Here is a 14,732-nt window from a genome sequence, read left to right as displayed (position 1 = left end):
GTTAAAAATAAATATGAACCATAAATAAATGTGTAACAATTAAAAGGAAACGTACCGTCAAGAGTGTGGCAGATCCAGTCAACTGCTTGGTTCTCCAGTTGGAGGCTTCATTCAGCTTCTGGTATAGGTATACCAGAATAGCTGACCCCCAGTTCCACTAGTGAATGGTAGTCAGGTCCATGAAGAAGCGGAGGTAAGTCACGTCGACATAGGTTGCACTCTTGTCCACAAAGAGTGCAGTTCCTACCAAGAACATGAACCAGCACCGGAGAGCGCAGGCACGGTGATACTCCGTAAAAAGCTTGTCCCCCTCCTGCTCGGACTCGGCCGCCGCCACCAGGTGGTTCTCATACAACTCTCTTAAGCTGGAGAACCGGATATGGGCCCCACTTGTCACCCTGCACTCATAGTCAGCCATGCTTGGGTCCATACCCAGATAGTCGACCATCCACTCAATCGCCTCGACCCTCTGTATCCGGGAATGGTGCAGTAGTCTCCCTTTGATCGGTAGGTGGAACAGACAATGAACATCGTGCAAGGTGATCGTCAACTCCCCAACCAGTAAGTGGAAAGAAGACGTCTCTATATGCCACCTCTCCACGAAAGCCCCCTGCATGTCGTGGCTGATAGTGGTATACCCGGTCATGCACAACCCACCGAGCCTGAAAGCAGTCACCACATCATTAAACCATTGCGCCTCTGGTTTAAACAGATCAAAAATCTTCCGCGCATGATTAACGGATTTTATCGTCGGCCGTTCCTGTTACAACAAAAACAAAAAAAATATTGTTAATTAGACCGTTAAGAAAATGTGGAATAAAAAGCTAAATAAAAAACGGTTAAATAATAAGTCAGTTAAATTAAAAAAATACATTTCCCTCCCAGACACGTCGAGCGACGTGCTCGAGGTAGGAAATCAGCACGGAAGTGTCCGTAGGACCCCCTGGAAAGCCATCCTCCTCCTCCTCCCCGTGCAGAGGGTCAGCATTAGGTATCTCCTCATCCTCCTAGTATCTCACCTCCTCTTCCTCCTCCTGTACCTCCTCCTGCCGGGAAGAAGACACCCGAGCCAGCCGAATCCTCGATCCAAATGAGGAACCAGCCTCATCCATCGGGACGGGTACTCGTACTCTATCCCGTCCCTGCGTCGATGCCAGCTGCGTCGCCTGCTTGCGTCTAGCCGACACTGTCTGTGTCTCTCTTCCATGTCTAAGTCGTGCGGGGTTGCCTGCCATTTTCCTGAAAAATTGAAATCCATAAGAATGCAAAACAATCAAAACATTTTAAAAAAAAACATTTCTGGTTAAATTCGGAAGTACATTTCTGAAACTGGTTTGGGAGGTGTTTTCGGAAATGTACTTCCGAAACCCCCTACGACCTCCTTTGTTGTAGAACCTTCCCCCTTTGCCCTATGTAGTTCAAAATGCATTTTTTCCTATCTAACTATACTCAATGTGTCATACCCCAAAATTTGCCCACACTATTTCTCTTATACAAGTTCAAATCAATACCTAAAACTCCTAGACACATTCTCCTATGCAAGGCTCATAAATTAGGGTTGGACTTATTAAAAGGAAAATCAGTGAATCAATGGCTCCAAGGCATCTCATATGGCTCAATATATCTCATATCATTCCCATGACAAGTATCAAGTCTCATCTCAAAGGATTGGTAACTCAATTGTACGGAAAGTCAATAGTCGACTAAGTTAACCTAAAAGTCAACTGTGGTCAAAGTAAAGTCAAAACTCCTGAATTTTTGTCAAAATCTTTATATTGAAGTATCATTCACCATTTGATCAAGAATTGATCATGGTCCATCAAGGAAAGATCAAAAATCAACAAATCAAAAAGTTTCTAAATTAGGGTTTTGTATAGGAGAAAGTCAACTGAACTTTGACCAGCCATAACTCCCACATGGAACATCATAAATTTTCCATCCAAAGCTCATTTTGAATGAAATTTGATTCTCTACAATTTTGTCTCTCACATGCCAAGTCTAAAAATGCTTCATTTGAGAGATATGGACCAAAACATTATAGGTCCTTTTCAAAAATCAACAAAAAGACACTCTTTTCAAAAGGGCACACAAGGAGTATGGGAAATAATTTTGATATGAGACCAAAGATACTGGTTAGAGGACTCTCTAAGGTTTCTGAGAAGTCCTAGAACTCCTTCATACCTCAAAAGTTGAGGGAGATATGCCTTGTCAAAGATGGACAAATTTGAGAGGGAAAATGTGAAATAAAAGGCCTCAAATTGATTTCTTTTGCAAAGGAGCCCAAGTTTTTTTGGCCCAATCTTGCTACACAAGTCATCTAGAAGCTTCAATCTCAAAGCCACGAAAATATTATGAATATTTGATTTTATTTGAATTTTTTATTCATTTAAATCATATATTTAATCAATATTTGAAGAAAATTGAAAAGATTGGATTTTCTTCTAAATTCAATCATAATTAATCATCAATAATATCCCATAATCATATAAATTTCGTGCCAAGTGGAATTGGGATGATTGAATCATATATTGGCCAAAATTGGAAAGAATGAAAATCATATATTCTCAAATTTTCAATTTAAAATTTAAAGAGATTTTGGCCAAGTTTGTTGACCTAAACCCTTCCTCTATAAGTATGCAGTTGAAACAAAACCCTTAGGCACGTTTTTTGGCAGTGCTAAGAGGCTTAACCGAACTCATCAAGGTTCAAGAAAAATCAAATTCATTCTTGGAGATTGGGATTGATTCATAGGCTTTTGAAGGTTCAGAATTGTTCCCGAGATACTCCTGACCGTTTCCCAAGCATTTTCGAGATCTAAAGCATCCAGAATCGAAGCGTATACATCACGGTTTGTCAGTTTCAAAATTTGTTCGATTTGCGTTATTCATGAATCATTGGTGTTGTTTGGATGCATATTATTGTTTGCCATGATGCATAGAGTCTTTCTGGACATTTAATTGTATTTCCATGGTCGTTTGCCCTGAGTTGCCATGTTAGGGTTCGCAAGTTGCAAATTAGGGTTCTTTGATTTAGCATGAATTAGGACTTGACACAGGTCCTATCATATTCGTATGGCCAAAACGAACAAGAATATGGTTTTACTTTTGATTTTTGATGCTTGTACGAGGCTTTAACGTTTGGCAGGTGTAATAGCCACAAGCTTTTTACAGCCTACTGGTAAAGGGCGCTGTAAAAGAAAATACTCAGGTTGCCATGAAGAAGACGAAGAGCTGTCTCCATGTGATTGGTGGATTTTGAATTTCGCGCGCAGCCTTTAATGTTATCGAATTGTTTTTTTATATTTTTTTAGGCGCATGTGATAATCAACGGAAGCAGTTAGCTGAAGTGGTTAGTGAGCGACGCCATTGACATAAGGGTCAGGGGTTCGACCCCTTGGTTTTGTTTCTATTTTTTCCATGAATTATCTCACAGGTTTCTGTGCGCCTCATGTTTGAAAGAGCACCATGCATCCTCGCCTTAGCACCGCTGGATGATACTCACCCAAGATCGGACGCGCCTGAAGCAAGGAGAGCACACCATGGTTCCCCACACGCGCAGCACCTGATCATACACGCTAAGTCCCAAATTTTTTTCTTTTAAATTACATAATATCTTATTTATTTCATATTTATATATATAGTTTTCTTTATTTTGTTTTTTTTTTCTTCTTTTATTTATAAAAACCATATATATGTTTTGTTTTAAAAATTAAGAAAATTTTTTTTTAATAATAATTATTATTTTATTTATCTTCTTTTCTTTTATTTTATCTTAATATATTTATATTATCTAAATTATTTTCTTATTTTCTTTTATTCTTCTTTTTATTTTATTTATAATTAATAATATTTATTTTATTTAATAGTATATTTATTTATTTTAAATTATATTTATTATTCATATATGCTTTGTTTTTATTCCAAAAAATGCATAAAAAATGTTGTTGTGCCCGATTTTATTTTCTCGATTTAATTAATTGGGTTGTGAGACCAATAATTAATTAAATCATTTACATTTTCTTATTTAATTCATACCCTAATTAGGGTTTGTGACGATCAAGCCATACACTAAAAATATCGTTGTTGTGTGTATTCATTTCAGGGTTACTTCTTAGACGCCCTCCAACCACATCAGATCAAATTAAAAGTTAAGTATTCTTTCCTATTTTTTATTCATTTATTTAATGTTATTTTTATTTATTAAATTAGGGTTAGCCATGTTTGCCTCCGAATCGATAATGCACTCACCCTACTTTTTGTTTGCCATTTTTCCGCCTTGCAGGGTTTGTCAATTGCCAAAGCTACGAATATCGGTAACCCTAAACCCTGACCTTAATTATTACTTGTTTCAAACCTATTTGCTTTATTTTATCCCGCTGGTTTCAATTTCCCTCTCCTCCGCTGGTTGCAATTTCCCTTCCCCCATTATCACTGTTAATATTAATTGTTGTGGTTAGTAATTTTAGGGAGTGTAACTCTGAACTGAATTAGCATCACTTAAATGTACAAGATAATATAACTGAATATAATCACGTGATTGTTGCACCCACGCACGCTTTTCTGGTAACCTCTTCTGCTGCCTGTTGCCTGTTGCCTTGTATTTTTGCAGAATAGCCAGTCCCTCGAATACGAGGATACCTCAGCCATGTTGCCTCGATTAAGATCATGGTCCGTAATGATGCTGCCTTCGATACACATGATCTCGACCCTCGGAAGTTGCCTACGAAAAGGCTGAGGTATCCTCTGGCTGCCTACGAAAAGGCTATTCTGGTTCTTCCCTTAGACTACCTGCCTCTCTATGGCATGGGTCAGTCTTATGGCGAACGAACTCTCGACGACCCTTCAACCTCCAAATGAAAGGCTTCCTGCCCTCTTATGGCAAGGATAGACCCTTTCACCCCGAAAGGCTAAAAGAACTTCCTTTTTTTTTTTTCAAATTATAAGGTAATTTGCCCTTAATTGCTTTGCCTTGCTCTAAATTTTTTTTTTTCATATTCTTTCTCATAAATCTTCAATAAGGCTACGCTCACTTACGAGCTAAAGTCCTTATTACTCTTTTTCTACACTTTCTAAAACTTTTGGCTTCAAAACTAAAGAGCAAAGCAATTAAGAGCCCATGGAAAACCATGGATGCAAAGGGTGCCTTACACCTTCCCTTTGCATAATTACCCCCCGAACTCAGTTTTTATTTAAAAGGTTTTTCCTGTTCTTTTAGCCTTTCCGATATTTGGATAAAATAAAAGTCGGTGGCGACTCATGCTTAACCGCGACATTTCGATATAAAAGTCAGTTCACCGTATTACACAATGACATATAATAACTTAAATATACTACCTTGTACTAATTTCTAACACCCCTAATATCAATTTCAATCCTAAATTCGAAGTTTTGAAAACTTACAGATTTGAGGTGTTGTTGAAGGTGCTTTAGATGAGGTCTTTGAATGTTGGAGAGCAATAGAATCTTGTCTTGAACTAGCCTTTGTAGCATGCTTCTGCAAATGCTTGAGAAATCCAAAAAATTTGAAAACTAGGGTAAAATGGAAATGGGGGGAGGCTGTTTTGTTTAAACAACCAAACGCGCATTTTTTCGGAAATGCATTTCCGAAGTGGTGTTTTTGGAAATTTATTTCCGAAATCATCTTTTTTAGGTAAAAAAAGGTGTTTCATAAAATGCATTTCTGAAATAAAGGGGCATTCTGGGAAATTCGCCGCGGGTGATGAAGAAGAGTAGCGGGTCTATAAAGAATTTCTCGGAATTTATTATGACACCCTATATAGGTGAAAAAATCCTATAAAAATTCAAAATTGCCCATCGGTTACCGGAAGTCTATTTTCGAATACACCTTTCACATCACATAGACGCGACTAAATATGGTGCCACCCCATTCTGAAATTAAAAAAAAATTCAGAGATATATCTCCGGAAATATAATAGAAATAACACATTCAAAACCATTACAAATATATCTGGATATGTATCTCAGGTATTTTAATGCGAGAAATTTAAAATTCGGTCACCTTTGCATGTTAGATAGTACCAGAAGCGTATTTCTGGAAAAATTAAAAGTTAAATTGCTTAAAACAATAACCAGCATGATCATCCTTATTTCCAAAAATTTCCTTAAACCCTCTCCAAAAACCCTTTTATTCTCAATCAAGTTTTTCACTTCAAAGCTCGACGGAGTGTCGAAGGCGGTGTTGAAGCAAGATGAAGAAGAAGGCTATGTCGAAGCTCGACGGAGTGTCGACAGCGGTGTTGAAGCAAGGCTATGTCGAAGCTCAATAGAGGAGAAGGGGGAACTCTGTTCTTTTCAACCCTAATTTCACGATTCCCTTTTTTCAATTGTTTTGATACTATTATTTTTTAATTATATTTCTTTTTCTTGATATAACATACTAATTTACTTTTGCTCAAATAATAGATAATGATATGTCAAAGGAGATAAATGCTATAAATAAATCTGGATTGGATTGGCCTATGATGACTTGTGTGGTGGACCGAATCATATCTTTTGCCTTGGTCCAATAAGCTTTTTTTAGAAATTTTCTTTATAGACCTCCTTCTCTTCTTGGTCACCCGCGGCAAATTTCCCAGAATGCCCCTATATTTCGGAAATGCATCTCCGATGTCAACTTTTTATGAAAAAAAAAGGTGGTTTCGGAGATGCACTTTCGAAACACTTTTTTTTTTAAAAAAAAGGTGATTTCGGAGATGCACTTCCGAAATAAAGTTATTTTCCAGAAAAGAGGTGTTTCGGAAGTGCATCTCCGAAGACACCTCCTTGGAAGAATTTGGATATGTACTTCCAAAATCTTCTCTGATACAGAAACAATGAAACAAACAACAACACTTCGTTTTATTATAAAACATGGAAATTACAAACATCACATAACATAACATTAAAGTTACATATTGTTAAACACGGGTAGGTGAGGATGAGTCAAGTTATTCCAGATGGATGTAAAAAGTTCCTTTTTGAATGGATACATGAATGAGGAAGTATATGTGGAACAACCTAAAGGCTTTACTGATCCTAACTTTCCAAACCGTGTATACAAGTTAAGAAAGGCTCTCTACGGATTGAAACAAGCTCCTAGAGCTTGGTATGAAAGATTAACTGAGTTCCTGAATACAAATGACTACAGGAAAGGAGAGATAGACAAAACCCTCTTTGTGAAGGATGAAGGTGGAGAACTCATGATTGCTCGGATATATGTGGATGATATAGTTTTTGGTGGGATGTCAGATAGGATGGTTAAGCATTTTGTCAATCAAATGCAATCTGATTTTGAGATGAGTTTGGTTGGAGAACTGACATATTTTCTTGGGCTGTAAGTTAAACAAATGGAGGATTCAATTTTTCTCTCTCAAAGAAAATATGCCAAGAACATTGTCAAAAAGTTTGGGATGGATAATTCTAACCACAAAAGAACACCTGCACCTACTCATCTGAAGCTATCTAAAGATGAAGGTGGTACCAGTGTTGACCAAAGTCTGTATAGGAGTATGATAGGGAACCTACTGTATCTAACAGCTAGCAGACTTGATACTGCTTTTGCAGTTGGAGTTTATGTTAGATATCAAGATGAACCTAAGGTGAGTCACATAAATCAAGTCAAAAGGATTCTCAAGTATGTAAATGGGACTTGTGATTATGGCATGCTATATTCTCATGGGTGTGAACATATCTTATCTGGCTATTGTGATGCTGATTGGGCTGGAAATGATGATGATAGAAATAGCACATCTGGAGGATGTTTCTTCCTAAGGAACAATCTCATATCATGGTTCAGCAAGAAGCAAAACTGTGTCTCTTTATCTACTGCTAAAGCTGAGCACATAGCAGCTAGTAGCAGCTGTTCCGAACTGGTGTGGATGAAGCAAATGTTATCTGAATACAATGTCACACAGAATGTTATGACATTATACTATAACAATCTTAGTGCCATTAACATATCCAAGAATCCTATTCAGCATAGCAGAACCAAGCATATTGACATTGGACATCACTTCATAAGAGATCTTGTAGAAGACAAAGTTATTACGTTGGAGCATGTGGCCACTGAACTACAGATTGCTGATATTTTCACAAAGGCCTTAGATGCGAATCAATTTGAAAACTTAAGGGGTAAGTTAGGAATTTGTCTTCATGAGGAATTATAGCAATTAATTCTATTTGGGGAAAATATTTTGGGCTTTCTAAATATTCAATATTTGAAGTATCCCCTAATTGGTCAATATATCAAGTTCCCTCCTATTTCTCAAGCACACCAAAAGGCTATTCACTATCCCATTGTCATCATCAACACAAATTTGTTCTTGGACTGTTCCTTCATGAAACACCTCCACAAACTAGCTTCAAGAACTTTTCTGAAATCTTTCAAGATGTCGCAACAATCAGATTCTTCCTCTCCCAAGAAGATGTCCCCCGTGACTGCATCTGACTCCGCCCCAAGAACTGCAAATGTCAACCCTAATCAAGTTCTTGATGTTGCTCCATTAAGGATAGTAAGTGCTGATGATCTGAAGATAAGGAAGCCTCACACTCTACATGCAAGGAGACCCAAAGAAACTGTTTTTGGTAAGGTCCCTAATCCTTCATCTTCTACTCCTCATGAGGACTTGACTAAGGAAGGAACCAAGTACGTACACAATTCCATTGCTAAAATTGTTACTAGAATCTTGGATGAACAACATAAGGTTCCTGGGATTTCTGTACCTCTACAAACTGTGATTCCCGACTCCACTCAGAACCCTAAACCCAATGTTGCGATGAACAACATATGGATGCTGATGATGTTCATGAGAAGGATGATGATGTGAACATGTCTGGTGATGATGCTCAACTGACTGAGGAAGAAAAGAATGATCATGGTGTTCAAAAGGATGATGAAGTTACTGATGTTGCTCAGGATGTCACTAACAATATTGAGGATGAACCTAATGTTGATGCAGGTAAAAATGTTGTTGATCTTGATGAATTCTCTGATAATGAACTGGTTGCAAATGTAAACCATATCATAGAAAAATGACTCATGACAAGGAAGGGTAAGAAAGCTGTTGATCAGAGTCCTCCCAAGAAGAAAGGTCCAAAGAATACCTCAACTGGACCCATCAGCAGTAAATCTGTGTCCAAGAGTACCTCCACTGGTCCTATTAAGAGTAAGGTTGTGCCTAAGAGCACCTTTGTTGGTCCTACCAAATCTTGGAGCAAGGTTGTCCCCGAGAAAAGGAAGGCTCAAGTTATTGCAGATTCAGATTCTTATGTTGCTATGGATGTTCAAGACACCCCATTGAAGAAGAAGCTAACAACTAGCAAGCTTGCTACTAGTGTCCTTGAGGCACCTATTGATAACATCTCTTTTCATTATCCCTCAAGTGTCAACAGGTGGAAGTATGTCTACCAGAAGAGGTTGGCTTTCGAAAGGGAATTGGCTCAAAATGCCCTTGAATGTAAGGAGATTATGGAACTGATTCATGAAGCAGGTTTGATGAAAACTGTTACTCATTTCTCTAAGTGTTGTGAGATGTTGGTAAAGGAGTTTATAGTGAATCTATCAGAAGACTGTGCTGATAAAAAATCCAAAGATTTTAGAAAAGTGTATGTGAGAGGAAAGTGTGTCACATTCTCTTCAACTGTCATCAATAATTTTCTTGGAAGGTATAATGAAGCTCAACCTGAGCTGGAAGTTTCTGACAACAAAGTGTATCAGGTGATCACTGCTAAGCAAGTGAAGAGTTGGCCCCTCAAGGGAAAGTTAACTGCTAGCAAGCTTAGCATCAAGTATGCCATGCTTCACAAGATTGCAGCTGCCAACTAGGTGCCTACTAATCATAAGTCAACTGTCTCTATTGTCCTTGGAAAATTCCTGTATGTTGTGGAAACAAAGGCTAGGTTTGATTATGGAACTTACATCTTTGACCAAACAATGAAACATGCAGGCAGGTTCAGTGTTATGGGTCCAATTGCCTTCCCTTCCCTTATATGTGGGATCATCTTAAACCAGTGTCCTAGCTTCTCAATGAAAATGACTCAGTCTGCAAGAGAGAAAGCTCCTTCGCATTTCACTACAAGTTGTTTCAAGGAACACATGTCCCAGACATTGTTATGAATTCTACAGAGACATCCAAGGAAAGCTCAACTGCTAATAAAGCTGAAGTTATTATTATGCTCAGAGAAACTTGCAAGGAACTAGATGCTAGGAAGGTGGCTCTAGAGAAGATGATAAGAACATTGGAGATGGATGAGAATGATACTTTTGTTGATGCAACTGAGTCAGAAGGTCAAGCTGATGAAGATGAACATGAAGATGGTAGTGACTCTAATGAAGAGGTGGAAGAAGAAGAGGCCAGTCCAGCTGATGGCACAGATGAAGAGATTGATGAAGATGGCTCCAGTGGCTCTAAGTCTGATGACTAAAGCATTTATGGTGATTTTTAATGTTTTTTTCTTGATCATGGTTTGTACCTAATATGGATATCTCAATTGCTTTGGTAACTTTTATGAGCAAAAAGGGGGAGTAGTATGTCACCTCAGAACAGATGTATGTGTGAAGATATTCCTGTGTCTTGATGAAGTTGTTTGGAGTTTTTTTTTTGAAGTCATTCTGGTGCTGAAGTTATTATTCTGATGAAGTTATTCTGGTGTGGTAGTGTAGCTATGTGTGATAATAGTATAGCTGTTTATGATATGGTAGCATAGAGGAATATGTTTTTCTGGTGCTGAAGTTTATTCTGGTGTGGTAGTATAGTTGTTTCTGATGTGGTAGCGTAGAGGTTTATGTTATTGGTAGTGTATTAGCTATTCTGCATGATTGGCTGTGTGATATGTTCTTTTCTGCTGCTGCATGTGATCTCTGATATGATGACAAGTTGTTTTAGCCAAAAATTTGCCAAAGGGGGAGTTTGTAGATGAATTTGGGACAAAGGGAGTACTTCTGTGTTTAGATGTCTTGACTTATGTCATGACATGCATTTGTAGTGTACTGCAGGTTTTGTTTTGTTAGCTAATACATGTTTTATTGGATGTCAAGCTAAATTTTATGACATCAGTATCTGTCAGCATGGACTGTTACGATTTCAGTTATTTTTCCTTATTAATCTCAGGCTATATTTTAGGAAACTATCTATTTAGTGCTGATTTTGAAAGATCGCTTATGGGCTATATTTTAGCACCATGATATGTAGAAATTATGTTAACTTGGTTAAACCTAATTTATGTTCTAAAAGCCCAAGGCCCATGTTCTGCCTATAAGAAGATTGGTAATCCTAATTGAAGAGTAGATATTTTGAAGCGAAGAAGACTGTGTATTGTGTATTGTGTTCGTGTTTTTACGTGTGTTTTGTCTTAGTGTTTTCTTGTGAGCCAAGCAATTATCTCATTGATGATTGTATTGGACTAGGGTGTTTTGAGTTGTAATTGTTGTGTCACTCTAAGCTTTTAAGCACGAGTGTTGTGTCTCTTGATTGAAGCTTTTAAGAAAGATCAAGATTTGTTTGAAAGGTATCTTCACTTTGGATTTTAGTCTATCTGTTTGTTATCACTGCTGCGATTGAGGGGGAGTGAGTAGGAACTCAGGTCTAGTGTTAGATTGAAATTGCATTGGGTAGGTCTTAAGTGAGGGATTCAAACTGGTAGTTTTGGCTCTGAATTAATACTGCTTATAGTGGATTTCTTCCCTGGCTTGGTAGCCCCTAGAGTAGGTGTAGTTTCACACCGAACTGGGTAAACAATTCCCTGTGTGCTTTTCTGTTATTGTTTATTTTCTGCTAAGTTTAATAATCTGCTCAGAAGTGGATGTCATAACATCCAATACGACATCGATCGTCTCTTACTAGAATTTTCATAGCATGTATGGTAATATCACACAATGGCCCATAATCAAGCTCTGCTCGAAAAGAAAACAAACTACCGGAGTAGTGACCTGGGGATAGGGGGAATTGACTCAGTCAACAGGGAAAGCCAACCAAGACCAGCAAACAACAAGCTTTAGCTAACGAGGAAAGCCACCCGAAGCAAACAAGCCTACCAAATAGAGCTTTAGTCAACCGGGGAAAGCCACCAGGGATAAACAAGCTAACAAGGGGGAGCTTTAGTCAATCGGGGAAAGCCACCAGGGATAAATAAGCTAACAAGGGGGGAGCTTTAGTCAATCGGGGAAAGACCCGAGATAAACAAGCTAGCAATGGGAAGGAAAGGGGGGAAGTAACTTGTGCGTCCATGCACAAAGCATCAGCGTCGGGCAACACAAGCTAGACAACGCGTGCGTTCGTGCACAAAGCATCAATGTTGTATGAGTTTATTTGTTGTTATGATTTCAATATTTTAATTTATCCCTAAAACTTATTTTTCAATGATTTCTAATTTGTTAATGTGGGTGTTACTTTTGTAATATGGAATTATGTTATTTCTATTATATATTGTTGTTGGCGTTTTAATTTCAAATTTCTATGGGTGGCAGTGGATAAATATTAAGCTAATTGTAATGATGTATTGTTGAAGATTTTTCTTTGGTTAAATTTGTGATATAAAGTCTAATAAAGTTTTTATATTTTGCATACAGATAAAAAATGTTACAAAAAGAGTTAATATTTTAAACTTTTAAGACTTGTAATCTATAATTAAAAATACTTGATGAAGTTAAGAACCGTAAGACTTGAGTATTTTATACTAGTTTTTTTAAAAATAATTTACTTAGTTTTAGTCTATTTCTTAACTTCTATTTTAATACCACTACTATTTTAAATTTAATGAAGCATGACATAATTGAGTCTTACCGTAGTCGAATTGTATAAGTGGAAACAACTTAATTTAAATATTCATAAAATTAGTTTAAGTTACTAAGGCTAAATTATTTCTCTCAACATTTTTCGAAGAATAATTTTAGTAGTGGAAACAACTTAATCCAAACGTGCCTAAGATATTTTAGCTAATGCGATATTTCATCAATTTTTTTTATCTTCCTCAAATGCACATATGTAATAATGAGTTTATAACAACAAACCTCACTCAAGGAAATAATAGAAAAAATCCATTATATTTATGATTTATGAAATAGTTAGTAAAACATATTCACCATAAAAGCTTTTGAAAAATCTCAAACATGAACATTTAAGGTATTACATGTGTGCATTAACTTTTTTATCGTAACATGTATACCTTGTATTGAAACTTGTGTTAAATTGAATTTGGTAATCATTAAAAGATATGTCTACAACATATTTGAGTCAATAATTTGAAAATATACTTCTTGAAAAGAGATCCGGTAAAATTTTACATTAGAAGATAATTAAATTAAAAAAAAGTTTAAAAGAAGACAATAAAATCAAAGACAACTCATCATGTATATGTTATAAAGTGTAGAAGTTGCATTGGTAATATGCACTCCAATTAACTTCATTAAATATTAATTGCAATAGTAAATATTTTTACGACACAATTGAATGCATCGAAGAAAATATTATCAATTAGAATTTTACTAAAGTGATTCGAATCACATCAGAGTTATAAGAATAAGTGATCGTTGACGGTTAAAGATTTACTTTTAATAAATAAACTCGACAAAAGAACTAGGACATTAGTTAGATCATATTGGATTCTTAATTGATATGTTTACGAGTTCAAAGTTCTATATAACATTTATATTACAAAATCTATCATGTATTTTGAATGAGGTGCAAGAATTGCAAAGTATTTAGCTAGATCTCATTAAATTAACTCTTTGTGAATTTTTTTCTCAAGTCCCTTATCTGAATCATTTGCTAGTATTTTTAAGTTAATAATATCCTTCAACATTTTTTAGATGTTCAAACTTGTATTCAAGCCATGCATTCTTTGATCAAGGTTTATTTCCTACTTTTCGTCGAAGATCCATATTTCAAACTTGAGATTTTGTAATTTACATACAACAGACTCCCGCAAAATGGTAACTATGAATGTGTGTTGAAATGGGCATTTTAAAATGCTGATGTAACATGAGTGTGGTCTTTATATTTCTCATGATAACTAGCTGTTGTTAAATTTCAAAATTCCAAGGCATTTTATTAAAATTCATGATGACTTGACTAGCATAAACTCTGTATTGTATTGTATTGGTGTGAGGCATATGCCTTTGTTTATATGCATTCATTTTGCCTTTTCTAAAAAAAAATTCACAATGCCATTTGCATTGGTAACTCTTGCACATATTGAGGCAAAGCTTTGTCTCCATATAATTTCCCAATTTGTTTCATTTTTTGGAACTCTCATACCCCAATCTTGTCCCAGGATCAATCATGTATCGCATTTGTGTCATTAGTCGGTCATTTATGAATTAGGTTGACCAAAAGTCAACTAAATGTGTTGTGAAGTTTGACTAAAAATTCATGCATCGTTGATCATTGTTGAAAAATTATTTAAATCATCACACTATTCCATTAGAAATATTCAATAATCATATCATACATGATAATAAAAAGTCATCATTTTACATGTTGAAAGAAATTAACTAAAATTGTCTTATTTCATTATGCATTTTGGAAAATAAATTCATGATCATTTGATTTATCATCATTATATCCATTTGAATTTTGTTAATCATTTTCATACATCATAAAACAAAAATAAGTGTTTTTAGAAGATCCAAAATATCTCTCATTTATAAAATCACTATTCCATACATTTATTAAATCATTATTTCATGAATTTATTGCATTATTGTTCATCATTTAATTAAATAAGCTTTTAGAATGC

At 36.1% G+C, this 14,732-nt stretch overlaps 1 protein-coding gene across 1 annotated transcript; it reads left to right on the top strand.

The window, feature by feature from the left end:
• The first annotated feature begins 9,036 nt into the window (after positions 1–9,036).
• On the top strand, positions 9,037–9,822 carry LOC131604440 (uncharacterized). Its single transcript, XM_058876877.1, has one exon. It carries the CDS (start codon positions 9,037–9,039, stop codon positions 9,820–9,822), a length of 786 nt encoding a protein of 261 aa, XP_058732860.1.
• Positions 9,823–14,732: the final 4,910 nt, after the last annotated feature.

This window comes from Vicia villosa, linkage group LG5, assembly GCF_029867415.1.
Source record: "Vicia villosa cultivar HV-30 ecotype Madison, WI linkage group LG5, Vvil1.0, whole genome shotgun sequence".
Taxonomy (NCBI): Eukaryota; Viridiplantae; Streptophyta; class Magnoliopsida; order Fabales; family Fabaceae; genus Vicia; species Vicia villosa.
The sequence above is the reverse complement of the archived record's forward strand: the minus strand, read 5'-3'. Positions and strand labels throughout refer to the sequence as shown.